This window comes from Brassica oleracea, chromosome C8 (genome assembly GCF_000695525.1).
Source record: "Brassica oleracea var. oleracea cultivar TO1000 chromosome C8, BOL, whole genome shotgun sequence".
NCBI classification, from domain to species: Eukaryota; Viridiplantae; Streptophyta; class Magnoliopsida; order Brassicales; family Brassicaceae; genus Brassica; species Brassica oleracea.
In genome coordinates, this window is record NC_027755.1 from 7359851 (window position 1) to 7377901 (window position 18051).

At 39.5% G+C, this 18051-nt stretch overlaps 1 protein-coding gene across 1 annotated transcript; it reads left to right on the forward strand.

The window, feature by feature from the left end:
• The first annotated feature begins 12524 nt into the window (after positions 1-12524).
• On the forward strand, positions 12525-15533 carry LOC106308131 (alkaline/neutral invertase CINV1). The gene is given in 8 exon segments (XM_013745260.1): positions 12525-12783; positions 13306-13719; positions 13809-14089; positions 14091-14238; positions 14323-14457; positions 14459-14514; positions 14587-14954; positions 15102-15533. Coding segments are annotated over 7 exon segments (1653 nt in total). The 5' UTR covers positions 12525-12783; positions 13306-13353; the 3' UTR covers positions 15401-15533.
• The last annotated feature ends 2518 nt before the right edge of the window (positions 15534-18051 follow it).

Consider the following 18051-nt stretch of genomic DNA (forward strand, 5'->3'; position numbering starts at 1 on the left):
TACTTCCTGAATCTCTCTTCTTTGCTCTTTCACCTGCTTCAAACCTGGAATGATATCAATTAAACACGAATTAGGACTGAGAATTAGCTCAAAGCACACATATAATGATATTAAAAACACCATATATCAAAAAGCATGGTGAGATCGAATGTAGGCAAGTTCGATAATACAGTGAAGAGTTCGGACAGACAAGAAAGGTCATCAAAGGCTCGCACAAATAGTTCAAAGTCAACAAGATCAACTATTAGTCGAGGTAATGAGGAGGAAGATGAAGGTAAATATATATGGAAATCATAATAAGGAAGAAGATATAAGGAGGAGAGGAGGCCAGAAGTTAGGACATTAATTCATCAACGTACACACGCATACCCCCTTGATATCGAGTTCTCATCTCAAACACATCGACCTCTTTATTCTTCTCTTTTGTTCATTATTATTTCCTTTCTTACTCTAATAAACTGATTATCTCATCAATAAAATACATTCTTTCAACTTTTATATAATTATGTAGTTGTTGTTCTAGTGAGTTTATGCACTATTATTCTAATCTTTTCCATATAAACTCTCAAATATTTAGTTTGAAATTTTAGGATCCACAAAGATGTTCTAAGATAACTTTTCAAATAGTTTTCATATTAAAATATATTTTTTTGTTTTACAGACAAATGGAAAAGAGATAAAAGCCAACGACCCAATCCAAAAACAATTGGACCGATCCAGCCCAAATACTAATCGGGCAGAGGACAAAGCAGTAGAAACAACACCGAGGAACTCGCCGGAGCAACCCTAAGACCGCCACGTCATCTAAATCACTCGCCACTGTGACCACCAGGAGACGCCAAACCAAAATAGAGGAGCTGCTACCACTGCAGGGAAGCAAACGCTGACCTTACCGAGTCTATACGACCCCCAGAGCCATAGACGACCACCGGGAAAAAAATATGAGAAAGTGAAGGGCTCAAAGAAGTCAACAGATCCGACCGGTTTCACCGGTTCGGAGCAGATGAGTGGATAGGCCGAAACCGCACCCCCAACAACCAGCTCGCCTCCACCGCCACCAGAGAAAACCCTAACTCTAGCTCCGCTGCCGTCCTCAAAGCTAGAAAGACACCAAGGTGGGAAAACCGGTGGTTCGGATCCGAGTCAACCTTCACAGCGACATCACACCGTCTCGTCGGAAAACCTCTACCACCACGCAAGAAGAACCGAAGCAGCTTAACAACGATGCATATCAACAGAGCCAAAAATGGGAAGCTTGGAGGATCACGACCTGGATCTGCCCCCACAAAGCCTAGCCACGAAGCTAAGAACCGCTACAGCCTCCGGAAACCATTGTGCAACCTCTGACCCCTCAAGACTCAATACTCAAACATGAAAAGCATTGAAAATGGATATGTAAATGAAGTTTAGAGAAAAATTAGCAAAAGTAAAATAAAAAGAGGGCTCCTCGCAGGGACCAGAGGTGAAACCGGCGCCGAAGAGGCAAGGATAGTCGGTGTTGATGCCTTCAAGAATTCGAGTAGTTAGTTTGGACCAAAATCTTTCCAAATTAAACCGGAAAACATTTGGATCGGTCCGGTATTCGGTAGTTTGGTTTTAATTTTTTTTCACCGAAACTAACCAAAGGTTTTTAGTTTTGATTATATTTCGGTTAAAAATTAGGTACGACATGGGTAATTTCACGTAATTTTACCGAAACTAATCGATTACCGAACTGAACTAAACTGAAAACCAAAAAAGTTCATAAATCTGTCGAATCGAAAGGAGCTTCTCACCAAAATTTGGGTTTGGCGGGATTGGTTCGGTTCAACATCCCATGCCTAACTTAAATGGTAATATAGTTAATACTAAATGTTTTTTTATCAAAGTTAATACTAAATGTTTTAATAATATAAATAATTAATACTAAATGTTTTGAAATTAGTGAATTTAAATATTGTAAAATTGTCATAAGATGCAAATTTTACTAAACTCTTTAATTTTTATTACTTATAATTTTGATATGATATTTAAATGATATAAAGTTACATAAAAAAAATTCCAAATTAGTTAAACTTCTATCTAATAATCAAATACAAATCTAATAAGTACTACAAATATATAATAAGTAGCGCTTTGTGTGGTTATACACTACAACATTTAGGCAAATATCAACTTTAACATGTGACCCTATTTTGGAGACAAAAATATCATATATAACTAATTTTATAAATACGGCGACAGCGATAACAATGGTGATTTCAGCATTTCGATGACATCTCGTCGGATTTTCGTGGTTCTTCGGTTTGATTGGATGTGTGAGGCTGATGGCAACTTTCTTTGTGGGGTGATATTGGATTTTGGGATCTTCTCACTCTCAAATTTGATGGGGGTGGAGATCTTGCGGGCCGTAGTGATTCTGGAGGATCAATTTTTAGGCGGATCTGGTCAGATTAGATATTATGGTAATGTTTCTCCAAGACTTGAGGTGAAAAACGAGGAACTCGAGGTTATTCAGAATCGTTTACGAAATCTTCAGGATCGGCAATTTTGATATGCTCCTCAGCATCAGATTTGGTATGTTACCAATCTTCTTATGGTTTTGATAGGTGAATTTAGAATTGGGCTCGATAAGGAAACAGGTTTATGGAATAGAGATATAATTTCTCTGATTAGTATCACTCTCCAAATCCCATTGATGTTCCATCAAATATTTTATGTTCTTGGTATTGAGGGTAATAAGGAAATAGGAAATGATTTTAAAAATTTCCGGGTCTGGATTGATAATCATATCTTGATTTCCTATCGTGGATTTGATTGGAGAATAAATATCACGGCTTTACTCGTTCTACTATATATAGGGATAGTTCACATAAGCTTTTTGATATATGGTGTTTTTAATACTATTATATGTGTTCTTTGAGTTAATTCTCAGTCCTAATTCGTGCTTATTCGATATCATTCTAGGTTTGGAGCAGGTGAAAGAGTAAAGAAGAGAGTGCCATGAAGGAAGATGCCATTTTGGAATATCTAACGCAGAACAGCCAGTCAGATCAATCCGAAGGTTGTTCCCAAAGAGAGTAAGCGACTGATTGTTCCCGACTATTAAGGAAACCTCCAAGATTTCAGGGGTTTGCCCTAGATTTTCTCTCCTTTCCTCTTTACCACTAGCGCCTCCATATAAAAATCCTATGCTATCATTTCTAATTACTTACGCTAGTTTTACAAGATACCTAGAACGATTTTTGAATCGAGCAACTTGTAAGGGAGAAGGCTTCATCTCTCATTTTCACGAGAAGATCATCTTGAACCCTTGTCTTTCTACTCTATTTTATATGCAGTATTATTCAGAAATCATGTCTGTGTCATCTTGCTTTATGATTGAGTAGTCGACTAAGCTTGCTTAGGGTTTTAGGGTGTCGATCGCATGAACTAAACGCAAATAAGTGATTTTAATTGTTCTTCATTCATATTGTTCTTACTGCTTGCATTGAATTGATCACTTAATGTTCGATCTCTAGTTTAATCACCTAGCTAACCGCTTAGGAGATAAATCGACATATATTGAATGAGCTTCATATCCCTAATCAGCGAGAGTAGATATTAGGGTATTAAGTGAACTAATCAGACCTGATCTCTAAGGCTTGCTATCGCGTCATGTTCCAAGTGAGAGCTTAGGTATCAAGACCGATCAGTAAAGGGAACGAGTCCATACCAATTTTCATTTCTTCTATCGATGTTCTAAAAACTCTTTCAAAACTCATTGATCTAGGTTCAACTATGTCTCAAAGTCAATGGATTGTCAAGTCAGGAGGAAAGAAAGGTGAAGTGGTTAAGTCAGGTCTACGGGTTACGGTTCCAATGTTCGATAATTCGGAACTCATTGCGAGCTTTTCCAAAACCCTCATTGGGCGATGCATGAACCCTCAAAAACAGGACATGAAGATCCTTTTATTCATGCTCCCAAGGATCTGGAACGTGGAAGGTCGGGTGGTTGGTACTGATCTTGGACTGGGGCGTTTTCAGTTCGCATTTGATCTGGAGGAAGATATTGTGGAGGTTCTTAAGATGGAGCCGTTTCATTTCGACTCTTGGATGGTCTCGTTGGTTAGGTGGAAGCCAGTTTTGGAACCAAATTACCCCTCCAAGATAACTTTTTGGGTCAGAGTGCTGGAACTCCCTCTCCAGTTTCGGGCGGCTGAGACTTTGCAGAGTGTGGGACAGGCCATTGGAACCGTCCAAGGGCCGATGGATCTAATTGGTGGAAGGATACGGGTGGAGGTTGATGGCTTCAAGCCTTTGGTTTTCTCAGTCACGGTGGATTTTGAGGAAGGGGTTGAAGTTACAGTGGCTCTTAGGTATGAAAAGCTGTTTGGCTTCTGTAGAGAGTGTTATATGCTCACTCATGAGCAATCTCGATGCCCAGCTCTGGCCAAGGAAGACACTGAAAGCTTTATGGTTGGGGGCTCTGATGGTGATGGAGCAGCAGCCACGAGTTACAAATATGTTGTTGCCAACGATACCAAACAGCTTGGTGAGCGGAGAGAGGCACATTACAATCGTTCTCAGGCGGGGTGAGGTGGTGATAAGGGTAAAGGTATTGTTCGAGAGTCGCAAGGCGCCTATAGACAGGAGGGCTCTTTCCATCCGTACAAAGGAAAGCATCCAAGGGGTTATGGTGATGGCGCTTCTTACCAAGGAAGGTACACAGGTTATGGTGATAGGAGAATAGGTATGCAGTCCAGGGGCCCTCAGCAACAACAATTGCGAAATGGTGAAGGAGATCAACTTCTACAGGACCCAAATAAGCTCATGCTTGATGCCTTTAAAGGCATTAGGAGGTCTCCTGTGGCGGGTACTGTCAACAAGGTGGGATCAGATGGCACTTGAGCATCTTTCTCCAAGGCTCGGAAGGCATTGTTGTTTGAAGAACCAGATCCAACTATTCAGATAGGGACCACAGATCAAGACGTTGTGGCGGTGGGAGACACTCCGGCTATGCAGGAAATTCCGGTGGTGCAGGAACAAGAAGAAGTTGAGGAAGAGACAAAACTTGCTGAAGAACGGTCTTTACTTTCTCAGGCTCTAGATGAGGCAAATTTGATGGTCGATGGTGTACTCCTCTCTGACTCGGAGCTTTTGTTGGAGGAAGGAGATGATCAAGAAGATTGGGAACAAGGTGAGATCATGGATTTCATGGAGGAGGAACTGGCTGCTTAGGATCAAACGGAGCAAGAGACTTCTCAGGTTGAGATAGATAAGCAGGTTGCGGGGGAGGGTGACGAAGAGAAAGATACCAGGAAGAAGGGACCAATGCTTGAGCCTGCTGCGACGGGGGGCTCCAAGAAACGTGGAGGCCAGTCTTTTGTTTCACCACATAAGAAGCTTCTGGCTAAGGTAGCAGCGAAGCAAGGCGACAAAGGTATCAAGAAGGCCCCTCCAAAGGCAAGGAATTCAGCAGTGTAAGGGGTTGAATAAGCTATATTTTCTTTGAGTCTTTGAATAATGTTGGATTCATCTATGAAATCCTTTAGAATCGAGTCAGGTCCTAGCGGTTTTAATTATATGTCTTTCTGTGTCTATGGTATTGCTTGGTTGAATCAGAGATTTGGTGATCTCTTGATAGTTTGTGAGCGGCCAGATGGTTTTAATAAATGTCATTGTCTTTTTTATTATATTGATTCTGGTGTTGGAGTTGGATTCACAAAGGTTTTGTTAATGGAGTTGGAGTGTGGCTTTCCATTGTACTGTGTCATGTCTGGTTTGTGTTCTAGCTGCAATATCCTAACTCAAGGTTTACCACAAGATTGGTGGGGTGTCGTCGAGGCTATGTGGTTTACTGGTTTGATGCAGGAGATATTCATCTTGAATTATAACCATATGGTGCCTTATACATTGTGGTTGTGGATTTTGTTAACGGGATTTGGGTTTATTCAGTGTTTCTGGTTTCAAATAATTTGGAAATTCTATTATATTTTAGTTTATTTATTCCTAAGTGATATTTGTTTATGCTGGTTGGGTGGAGAACAGATATATGTACAATTGTTCTTAAATAAGGTCAGGTTGTTATGTGGTTTAGAATACGGGGGAGATTATACAATATGGTATGAGTACGTACGTAATATTAAATGGTTTGACTTGTGTCGAACTATCATTTTGGAGGCCTATTTTGGAGCTTGGTTTTGGCTTAACAGATTGGTTTTATTATGGATACAAGACTTATTGGTATCGGATTGTTTTGACGGGACTATATGGTTCTGGGATTTATATGGTTTGTTCAAGGGCTCTCATACGGACGTTGCTTGTCGGCCTCTAAGCTCCCATAAGGTTTTCGTTGGTTATCATATTTGTAGGGATCCAATTTTTGCATCTCTTCCAAGACAAGCGTCTCCATTGTGTTAGTTTTTATTGTGATTTATGAAAATCTTAAGTTGGAATTGTCGAGGATTAGGTAGGCATTGGACTTTTAGCTATCTAAGGGAAACTTGGTCAAAATATAAACCGGCATTTATTTTTCTCTCGGAGAAAAAGCAAAAGTTTGATTTTGTACAATCAGTTCAGTTTCATTTTGGATATAGTCATCTACACACGGTAGATCTTATAGGTAGAAGTGGTGGTTTAGCTCTGTTCTATGACTCATCTTATAAGGTCAACATTATTTCTTCAAACAATCGAATTATAGACACAGAGATAGAATATGAAGGAAAGCGGATATTTATATCTTTTATCTATGGAGAGCCCAATCAAAGTCTGAGGGATCATGTTTGGGAAAGAGTAACACGAATTGGTATTGTCCGCGATGAACCATGGTTTATTATTGATGATCTAAATGAGATTACGGGGAATCATGAGAAGGAAGGAGGGGCGGTACGGCACGCAGATACTTTTTTGTCTTTTAATAATATGATAGAGAACTGTGGCCTATTGGAATTCCCAAGTTTAGGCAATACTTTGTCATGCAGTGGCAGGAGACACAAACAAGTGGTTAAATGTCGATTAGATCGGACATTAGGAAATGTTGAGTGGCATAATATGTTTCCTTATTCCCATGTTGAATATCTGGGGATGATTGGTTCGGATCACACATCCATTGTGGCATCTATTGAGGATAAGATAATTAAATTTCGTCGGCAGTTTCGGTTTGATAAAAGATGGGTAGGTCAAGAAGGACTTATGGAATCCATCTCGAGCGGTTGGAACTCGAAACGGGGCCGGGGAGGAGTAGGTATTGTTGATAAGATTCACCATTGTAGATGAGATCTCGGCTTGGAGAAAGGCTCACCTGCCATACGGAAAGGAAAAAATAAATACCTTACAAAGGGCTCTCGAGGAGATTCAGAATGATTTTACAAAGACAAATGATGAAGTTCTAGAGGTTTTTAGGAAATTACAAGAAGCATATCGTGATGAGGAGCAATATTGGGAACATAAAAGTAGGACGACATGGCATACTTGTGGTGATCGGAATACAAAATTTTATCATGCTCTAACGAAACAAAGAAGGATTCAAAATAGGATTATTGGTCTATATAACGAGGATGAGAACTGGGTTAATGCGGAGTCGAAGGTAGAGGAAGTAGCAGTCAAGTATTTTACTGATTTGTTCCATACTTCATCTCCAGATGAGTTTGATAATTTTTTGGAGGAAGTTCTTTCTTCGATAACGGATATTCAAAATATTCAGTTAATGGCTAAGGCAACGGAAGCGGAGGTGAAAACATCACTTTTTATGATGCATCCGGAGAAAGCTCCTGGTCCTGATGGAATGACTGTGTTATATTATCAACAGTCTTGGTCAATCATTAAAAAAGATGTGGTGGATATGGTTAACAATTTTCTTACGACAGGAGTTTTTGATGATCGACTTAATATGACAAATATCTGTCTTATTCCCAAAACGGCTAGACCAAATAAAATGACTGAGCTGCGACCTATCAGCTTATGTAATGTCGGTTATAAGATTATTTCAAAAGTACTATGTCAGAGGCTAAAAGGGTTACTACCAAACTTAATATCGGAAACTGAGTCTGCGTTTGTGTCAGGAAGATTAATATCAGATAATATTCTCATTGTTCAAGAGATGTTTCATGGACTGCGTACTAATAATTCTTGTAAGGAAAAATTTCTAGCAACAAAGACGGACATGAGCAAGGCATATGACCGGGTAGAATGGACTTTTTTCCAGCGGTTACTTTTGAAGATGGGGTTTTCTATTGACTGGGTGATATTGATAATGCAATGTATTTCTTCGGTTCACTACAAGGTTCTATTAAATGGGCAACCAAAAGGGCACATTATCCCGAAAAGAGGATTACGGCAAGGAGATCCCTTGTCCCCATACCTATTTATTCTTTGTACCGAAGCTCTCATTGCTAATATTAGGAAAGAGGAAAGGGGGAAAGGTTAACGGGATTAAAAATTGCGCTAGGGAGTCCAGCCATTTCCCACCTTTTATTTGCGGATGATAGTTTATTCTTTTGTAAGGCTATTCCAGAAGAGTGTGGGGTTATTCTAAAAATTCTAAAAGATTATGAGGCGGCGTCCGGACAACAAATTAACTTTGAAAAATCATCTGTGCAATTCGGCCATAAAGTTCCAGAGGATATGCGAACGGCTATTCATACTATTCTTGGGTATTACTAATTTGGGAGGGATGGGTAACTATCTGGGCATTCCGGAAAGTTTAGGAGGGTCAAAAATACAGATTTTGGCTACCTCAACGATAGAGTAAATAACAAAGTCAACGGCTGGACAATTCGGTTTCTTACGAGAGGAGGAAAAGAAGTGTTGATTAAATCAGTGGCCTCCCCGATGGCAACGCATGTAATGTCATGTTTTAGACTTCCCAAAGGGGTAACGAAGAAAATAACAAGTACTATATCTCACTTCTGGTGGGGTGGGGGCGGGAACAAAAAAGGAATTCATTGGTTCTCATGGGACAAAGTCTGCATTTCCAAGGAGGATGGGGGCTTGAGTTTTAGAGACCTCCAAGATTTCAATACCGCCTTATTGGCTAAACAGTTTTGGCGATTGTTAGACAAACCAGAGTGTTTGTTCTCAAAAGTGTTTAAAGGAAGATATTTTCAGAATACAGACCCTCTGGAAAATCACATATCTTACTCATCTTCCTATGGATGGAGAAGCATCTGTTCAGCTAGATCTTTGGTTAAAAAAGGGCTAATCAAAATAGTGGGAACCGGTCAGTCTATCTCTGTATGGACAGATCCGTGGATCCCCGCTCCTTGCCCGAGGTCAGCACTACCAAAAAATAATGTTCAATTCTTAAATCCTAATTTAAGGGTGGAGCTTCTCATTAATCTGGTTGATTGTTCATGGAATATGGATTTGCTCAACGCTTATATTCACCCTGATGATGTGAAGATTATCAGTGGTTTGGCAGTCAACCGAAGTCGTAGGGCAGACACGGTTGGGTGGAGTTTTACGGAGACAGGTAAATACATGGTAAAATCAGGCTTTAAGGTTGAATATTTATTTCCAGATAGGGGTCAAAAGATGACCATATACGGACCAACGATTAAACCACTTCTGGCTTTTTCTTGGAAACTGAAGTGTCCTCCGAAACTGCGATATTTTGTGTGGCAAATTTTATCTGGTACACTACCAGTTTTAAAGAATATAAAGACTCAGGGGATTGATTGTGATCTACGATGTAGTATGTGTGGGGCAGACGAGGAGTCTACTAATTATGTATTGTTTGAGTGTCCACCAGCACTGCAAGCATGGGCACTATCCAGGATACCTTCATCTCCAGCCTGTTTTCAATCTCCCTCAGTTTTCACCAATATGGATTATTTATTTTGGAGACTACCGAAAGAGGATGAATTTGAATATTTTTCATGGATCTTATGGTATATTTGGAAGGCAAGAAATGATAAAATATATTCAAATAAGAATTGTAACCCGCAGGAGATACTCCGCTTAGCCGAAGTGGAAAGTACGGTATGGAAGGAGGCCCAATTGGTGCAGGGGGTTAATGGAAACCAAGTCAATGGGAGAGTACAATTTGAGACTGTCCATCTTTCTATGGAGAACCTCAGAATTTGTTACATCGATGGAGCTTGGAAAGAAGAGGATGTTTTCACGGGACAGGGCTGGTTCTGCCGACAGAATGGCTCAACAGAGGTTATGATGGGGGCAATGAATCTTCGCAGAAGCCTCTCACCCCTGCATGCTGAGTGTGAAGCATTAATATGGGCAATGGAATGCATGAAAACCCTTCAATTTCCTGATGTAGTGTTTGCGACGGATTGTTCTCAATTGGTGAAGATGGTGTCGACACCTGAAGAATGACCAGCTTTCTCTGCACACTTGGAAGAATTCAACCGCAGTAAGATTTTCTTTTCCGAATTCCGGATCAGACATATACCAAGAGCACAAAATACCTTGGTGGACAAGCTTGCACGTGGTGCGAAGAATTCTCTTTCAGCTATGCTTTATGTCGATTCTACCCCACCCCATTTGGCTCTCTGAATCGGGTGATTTAGTTACCTAGTCATAGTTATTGTTGTCAAAAAAAGAAAAAAATATATATATATATAATAAGTAGCTATAAATACATGTGATAGTTAAAAACAATTAATTAAAAGATAAACATGTAAACTATAACATTATGGTGTTCAAAAAATTCATATAACCATTTTGAAAGATGGTTGATGTACATATATTTTCCACTAATGATATAAAATAAGATTTCTACATATATAAATGTGAAAACAAACATCCGCGCAGTTGCGCGGATCAAAATCTAGTTAAGAATTAAACTAGAAAACCTTAGTAGTAATGTATTTTATTATTTAAAAATAAGGTCGTAGTGGAAGCAAAGTTTTATTCCCCTGTTCGGGAATGCGCTAGGCGCTAGTCGACAGAGAAAATCGGGGATTAATCGGAAATTATGCGGGGTGAAATTTTTAGATTGTTTAATATATTATAAAACATGTTAATCTTTAGTTGTGTATAACATTAATACATTTTCATGTTTAAGACCGTATAAAACACAAAAATAGAATATATAAACTTAATATAGTGTATTTTTCATCAAAATTATGAATATAAATGATATTTATAAAATTTTAGATCAAATAAATAAACAAAAATATTATGAAAAATAAAATAAAAAATAATAATAAAAAATAGATTAGGCGGTCGCCTAGGCGGTCATTGAGGCTGTCTAGGTGGAGAAAATCGGATATCCGATTTTTTATACCAGTTTGGCATAAATCGGGGTAGAATAGTGATGCGTATCACCCAAGCGGCTGACTAGACGGCTAAGCGGCCGATTTTCAGAACATAGGTTTATTCGGATGCAAAAATTCATCAGTGCGGTCAAGATTTATAAAATTGATCACTTTGTCGCATGCATCTTTAATAATAAAAAAATATGAAAAAACTCCACCAAATCTCTACTATCGTTATAAATCATTTGATGGATGTCCATAACCGGCTCAATCTATTAGAGGCCCAAACCGCAGGAGAGAGAGAGGAGAGAGAGTCGGCCGAGTATGAGAGAGAGGCGGCTAAGAGACTTTCTATTTTTCTAGTTTTCCTAATTTACTTATGTTTATGATGATTTGTAATTTTTCCTATTCTTGTATTTTCATTTATCTCTCTTGTAACCTTTTTATAAATAGAACACTTATTCATTAATAATATACAGAAATTACAGATTCTAAATCGAAAGTTTCACAACAACTATTACAAATTAAAAAAAAATGGAATGTTAAATGGAAGGCATGAAACATTAGGCGTAGCCGCCTAGGGCGCTCATTTATAGAGTCCATAACTCTTAGAAAAGAACATTTAAAATATACATCTTCGGTTTCGCGAAGAATTTTACTTTAATAATTTAATACATATTAAAAATAATCTAAATACATTTATATTCTTATTAATTATATATCAATAATATTTTAATAAATAAAATTATTTATAGATTAATAAAATTTATAATAAATATAAATAGCATTAAAATTATAAAATGATGCTTTCTGTATAATAATAATAAAATATTTAAATGATGCTATAGTAAAAATGAGTATCTTTTACGTTTTCAATTTAAAATAAAATAATAAAATAAATATATTTATATAAAAATATTAAAAATATTAATCTTATAAAACTGTTTTGATTTGCTATTGATTTTTTTAAAATAAATTATTATATCAGTATTTTCATGATTATTTGGGATCGTTTAACTTAATAGTTATATTAAGCTTGGTCATTGGATAGTTTTGTTTTGTTTTTTTTTTTTAAATTAGTCATTGGATAGTTCAAAATAAAAGTTTAGTCATTGGAACTTGTGAGTGACACCCCCAATAAGTCAATAACCTATACAAGTTGGAGAAATAAAATTATATTTAATTTTTTTAGGTTGTCAATTTCCCTAACCTAATAATATGTTAATGCCTAGTAAACGTACTGTCCACCTAACTTTGTTTGGTGTGTATCGGTAAAGAAAAAGTGACACGGGAAACCGATAAACCAAGTTTCCCAAGAGAAAAGTACAAAGGCCAAATCAGACAGTGCAGATCTAACTGGTAATAACTAACTAAATTCCCCCTTTTTCCAGACCCGTTGAAAAACTCCGTTTAAAGTGACGTTTCGTTCCGTTTCCGTCAATATATAAGCAGCTTCTGCACTCAAGATCCTCTTTTTTCCCTTCTTGCCTTTTTCTAACTCTCCTATAAATCTCCCATCTTCTCCAATTTCACGGTGAGGCTTCGTGGAGAATAATCAAACTTACTTGCCCCTCTGACGACTCTTACAGTTTATTATTCCCCGCCGGAGGTCCGATTCCTTTGTCCCTCACAAACAAACTCACTTTGTTTTACTTTTAATCTGCTTGTGTTCTTTGTTTTTTTTTTTTTTTCATTTCGATTCCGTTATTAGATTTAGATCTTGATTTTTAATACTTTCTAGAGCAAGGACGACTGATCTTGAAAATGTGTCTGTTATTGGATCTTGATCTATATTTTTTTTTTCATTTTACGATTTGGATAGAGCAGCAAGAAGAACAGCTTCTCTCATAAGAAAAAAGTCTAAGTTGGAGATGCAATATTTGTTTCATTTTACTATATTTGTTTTATTTTTGTTTGATACTTATTGAAAAGATCTTGTTTGTTTACGGATTGAGATTTGAGAATGTATACTGGACAAGTTAATTTCGCGTGTCTCAACGACACTAGATGTCTTGTTTTTCTTTCTTTCCGTTAAAACAGCGTTTACATAAGATTCGAGTCAAATAATGATATATTTACAGTGTCTTTATACTAATCTCGTTATTATTTTTGGTCATGAATCTTGATTTAGATCTTGGTCAATTTATATTAAAGACTCATTGAATCGATTTAAACCGAGATGGAGCCACTTGGACTAAGAGCTGTTGGTTCACACTGCTCTCTATCGGAGATGGACGATCTTGATCTGACTCGAGCGTTGGACAAACCGAGGTTGAAGATCGAACGGAAGAGATCTTTTGATGAGAGGTCAATGAGTGAACTATCAGCTGGTTACGGTAGACACGACGGTGTGCACGATTCTCCAAGAGGCAGGTCGGTGCTCGACACCCCTCTCTCTTCTGCTAGAAACTGCTTTGAGCCTCATCCGATGATGGCTGAGGCTTGGGAGGCCCTAAGGAGGTCAATGGTATTCTTCCGTGGTCATCCTGTTGGTACTCTCGCAGCTGTCGATAATACTACCGACGAGGTCTTAAACTACGACCAGGTAACAATCACGCTTTGTTTGTCTGGCTCATAGCTCTATATCAGGTTCCAACTTATGTATTGTTGATTGTTATGTTCTGTTTCTGCTAGGTGTTTGTGCGCGATTTTGTGCCGAGTGCACTGGCGTTTCTGATGAATGGAGAATCGGACATAGTGAAACACTTCTTGCTCAAGACACTTCAGCTTCAAGACTCTGAGAAGCGTGTGGACCGGTTCAAGTTCGGGAAAGGTGTGATGCCTGCAAGCTTCAAGGTGCGTCACGATCCTGTCCGAGAAATGGACCACCTCGTTGCAGATTTTGGTGAAACCGCCATCGGACGAGTGGCCCCTGTTGACTCAGGGTTCTGGTGGATTATTCTTCTCCGTGCTTACCAAGTCTACAGGAGATTTGACTCTCTCGGAGACACCCGAGTGTCAAAAAGGAATTAAACTGATCCTCTCTTTGTGCTTAGCTGAAGTGTTCGACACGTTTCCTACGCTTCTTTGTGCGGATGGATGTTCCATGATTGATCGAAGAATGGTAATTAATGGACATCCTTGATTAAACTTGTACACACATTATTATATATAAATACTAATGTTTTTTTTTCTTTGTAAATTGAAGGGTGTTTATGGGTATCCAATTGAGATCCAAGCGTTGTTCTACATGGCTCTGAGATGTGCCTTGTCGATGCTAAAGCCTGACGGAGATGGCAGAGAGTGCATTGAGCAGATCACTAAGCGACTTCACGCTTTAAGCTTTCCATATGCGCAATTACTTCTGGCTTGATTACCAGCAGCTCAATGACATTTACAGGTATATACTGTTTTTCTTTAGATAATATATAAACTAGAAAACAAAAAAAATACTTACATCTTTTATTTGAAGGTACAAGACTGAGGAATACTCACACACCGCGGTGACTAGGTTCAATGTAATGCCGGACTCCATACCAGATTGGGTTTTTGACTTCATGCCTCTCCGGGGAGGCTACTTTGTGGGCAATGTAGGACCTGCCCATATGGACTTCCGGTGGTTTGCACTCGGCAACTGCGTCTCCATACTCTCGTCCTTGGCAACTCCAGATCAGTCCATGGCCATTATGGACCTTCTTGAGCACAGGTGGGCTGAGCTTGTAGGCGAGATGCCGCTCAAGATTTGTTATCCTTGCCTCGAGGGCCACGAGTGGCGCATCATCACTGGCTGTGACCCCAAGAACACTCGGTGGAGCTACCACAACGGAGGTTCTTGGCCAGGTCTGTATTCGTTCCCTTTAAACTGATTGCATTAAAAGTTGAAAAGCTGGATGGTCTGAATAATTTAATGTTACTGATAAATTTGTCAATGCATATCAAACAATCGATTTAATTCCGACTTTTTATTTTGTCTGTTGCAACGTGCAGTTTTGCTGTGGCAGCTAACGGCAGCGTGCATCAAAACAGGAAGACCGCAGATCGCAAGACGTGCGGTTGACCTCATAGAATCGCGTCTTCACAGAGACTGTTGGCCAGAGTATTACGACGGCAAGCTCGGGAGGTCCGTGGGAAAGCAGGCTAGGAAGTACCAGACCTGGTCAATAGCTGGTTACTTAGTGGCTAAAATGTTGCTAGAAGATCCTTCACACATCGGTATGATATCTCTCGAAGAAGACAAACTCATGAAACCAGTTATCAAGCGATCTGCGTCTTGGCCGCAACTTTGAATAACCGATCTCGGTTTTCGATCTCTTCTGTATTTCCTACGGTATTATTTTTGGTTCACTTTTTTGGTTGTTGTATAATAATGTCATTGAAAACTTCTGCCGGAGAAGGGTCAAGAACTTTATTGATTGCTTATTTCTTGCTTTGCAAGTTAGAAGAGAGTTGGGAAAAGCTCATTTGCCGTTTTTTTATCGATGTTACAATTAGGACTAATCATAATATCTCGACCCGAAATCTAAACCGGTCCAGATTCAGAAAATCATAAGTTGAACTATATAGAAGTATTTAAACGGGTAATTAATGTTTACTTGAACCCTGTTGGTGAGTGATCTAATCTTGTAATCTTTGGGGTTAGTTATCAGTTTGTTACTCGGGTAGTTAGGATTAGTTAAGTTTGGTTGAACCGGTTAATTGTTATATCCGGTTTAGCTTAATTGATTCAGAAAGGCTTCTAATCCCTTGGTCATATAAAAGGGTATGAGAGATAGAGTAATGACTTATGTTAGCTAAAACAGAAAAGAGAGAGAGACGACTCATGTAGCTCCGGTGATCTTCATCATCTCCGTTTTTGGAGAGGTGCCTTTGTTCTAGTGGATTTGCTAGACTGTGTCTGGCTCCAGGGATTACTACTCCACATCGGAGTGATACCCTGGGTTAACAATCGGATCTGTGTCGTTCTTGTATGCTTTCTTTGTTGATCTTTAGCTTGCGTGTTCTTGAGAGTCGAGAGGATAACATGAGTGTCTCGACCAATCGAAGTAGACTTCTGATTCATCTCGAATCAGAGGCGTTCCGCACAACAAGTGGTATCAGAGCCAGGTTGGCAAGATCCGAGGGTTCCGATGACGACGAAGAAGATCCGAGCGGAAGTGGGGCTGTTCGACGGAACCGGCGATTTCTCGCTGTGGACGATTCGAATGATGGCGCACTTCAGAGTATCAGGATTGAAAGAAGTTGTGCTCAGTGATAACTTTGAGATCGAAGTTACGGCGACGAAGGAAGAAGGAAAGAAGGGAGACGACGACGATGACTCCGTGACTACGGAATCGAAGACAATTCTTGATCCTGTAAAGCTGGAGAAAGACGAGAAGGCGAAAGACATGATCAACCTGAACATTGGAAACCAAGTCCTTCGCAAGATCAAGCACTGCACTACCTCAGCTTCAATGTGGTCGTCTCTTGAAAGGTTGTATCTATCCAAGACTTTACCAAATCGAATCTTTGTTCAATCATTGTTCTATACGTTTAAGTGTGATAGCTCTAAGACTATTGATATAAACGTAGATGAGTTTCTGAAAATTGTTGCAGAGATGGGAAGCCTGAACGTCAGCGTCACTGATGAGATCCAGGCTATCGTGTTCCTGAGCTCCTTACCAACCAGCTGAAGCACACACTCAAGTACGGGAAGGACTCTCTTACGTTGGACGAAGTCATATCAGCAGCGAGATCCAAACAAAGAGAGCTTCAAGATACTGACAGGAGTGAGAAAGGGAGCGCCACGGTCCTTTACTCTTCTGGTAGAGGAAGATAAAGCAGGCGGGAAAATGGAGACACACGAGGCAACAGGGGGAGAAGCAAGTCCAAGACTAAGAAGGTCACTTGCTGGTACTGCAAGAAAGAAGGCCATGTCAAAGCCGACTGTTTTGCAAGAAAGAAGAAGATGGACCAAGACAGTGATGGGGAAGCAGCTGTTGGAGATCCTGAAATCTTGGATGCTCTAATAGCTACTGGTGATGAAGCTAATGATAATTGGGTGATTGACTCAGGGTGCACTCATCACATGACTTCTCGCCGCGACTGGTTCACTGAGTTCAATGAGATTCAGTCTACGAAGATCCTGCTAGGAAATTTTCATACAGTGGAAACTCTTAGGATTGGCACTGTGAGGATCAACTCTCATGGTGGTTCTGTGAAGGTGCTACAAAACGTGAGATATGTTCCATCACTCCGGAGGAATTTGATCTCCATAGGAACCCTTGATAAGCTGGGTTTCAAGCATAGCGGCGGTGGTGGCAAGATTACTTTCAAAAAGAACTCCAAGGTCGCATGCCAAGGGGTGTTGAAGAACGGCTTGTACATTCTTGATGGAGAGACGGTGGTTCTTGAAGCCTGCAACTCAGAAGGTCTTAAGCAAAAGGTTCCCCTGTGGCATAGCCGGTTGGGGCATATGAGCTACAAGAACCTTCAAGTCCTGGTGAGGAATGGAACCCTGACAAAGAAAGATGTTGGGGCAGAGTTCTTCTGCGAGCACTGCGTGATGGGAAACTCAAAAAGGGTAAGCTTTGGTATTGGTAAGCATAATACTACTAACGTATTAGAGTACATTCATGCAGATCTTTGGGGCTCACATAACGTGCACCCATCTCTTTCTGGTAACAAATATTTTCTCTCTATAATCGATGACCACTCTAGAAAAGTTTGGATATGGTTCCTTAGTTCAAAGGATGAGACTTTCTCTAGGTTTAGTGAGTGGAAAACACTTGTTGAGAATCAGGTTGATAAGAAAGTAAAATGCCTTAGGACCGATAACGGTCTAGAATTTTGCAACCGTGTGTTTGATGAGTTTTGCAGGAAACATGGCCTAGCAAGGAACATAATGTGTGCTTACACACCGCAGCAAAACGGCGTGGCTGAAAGGATGAATCGCACCATA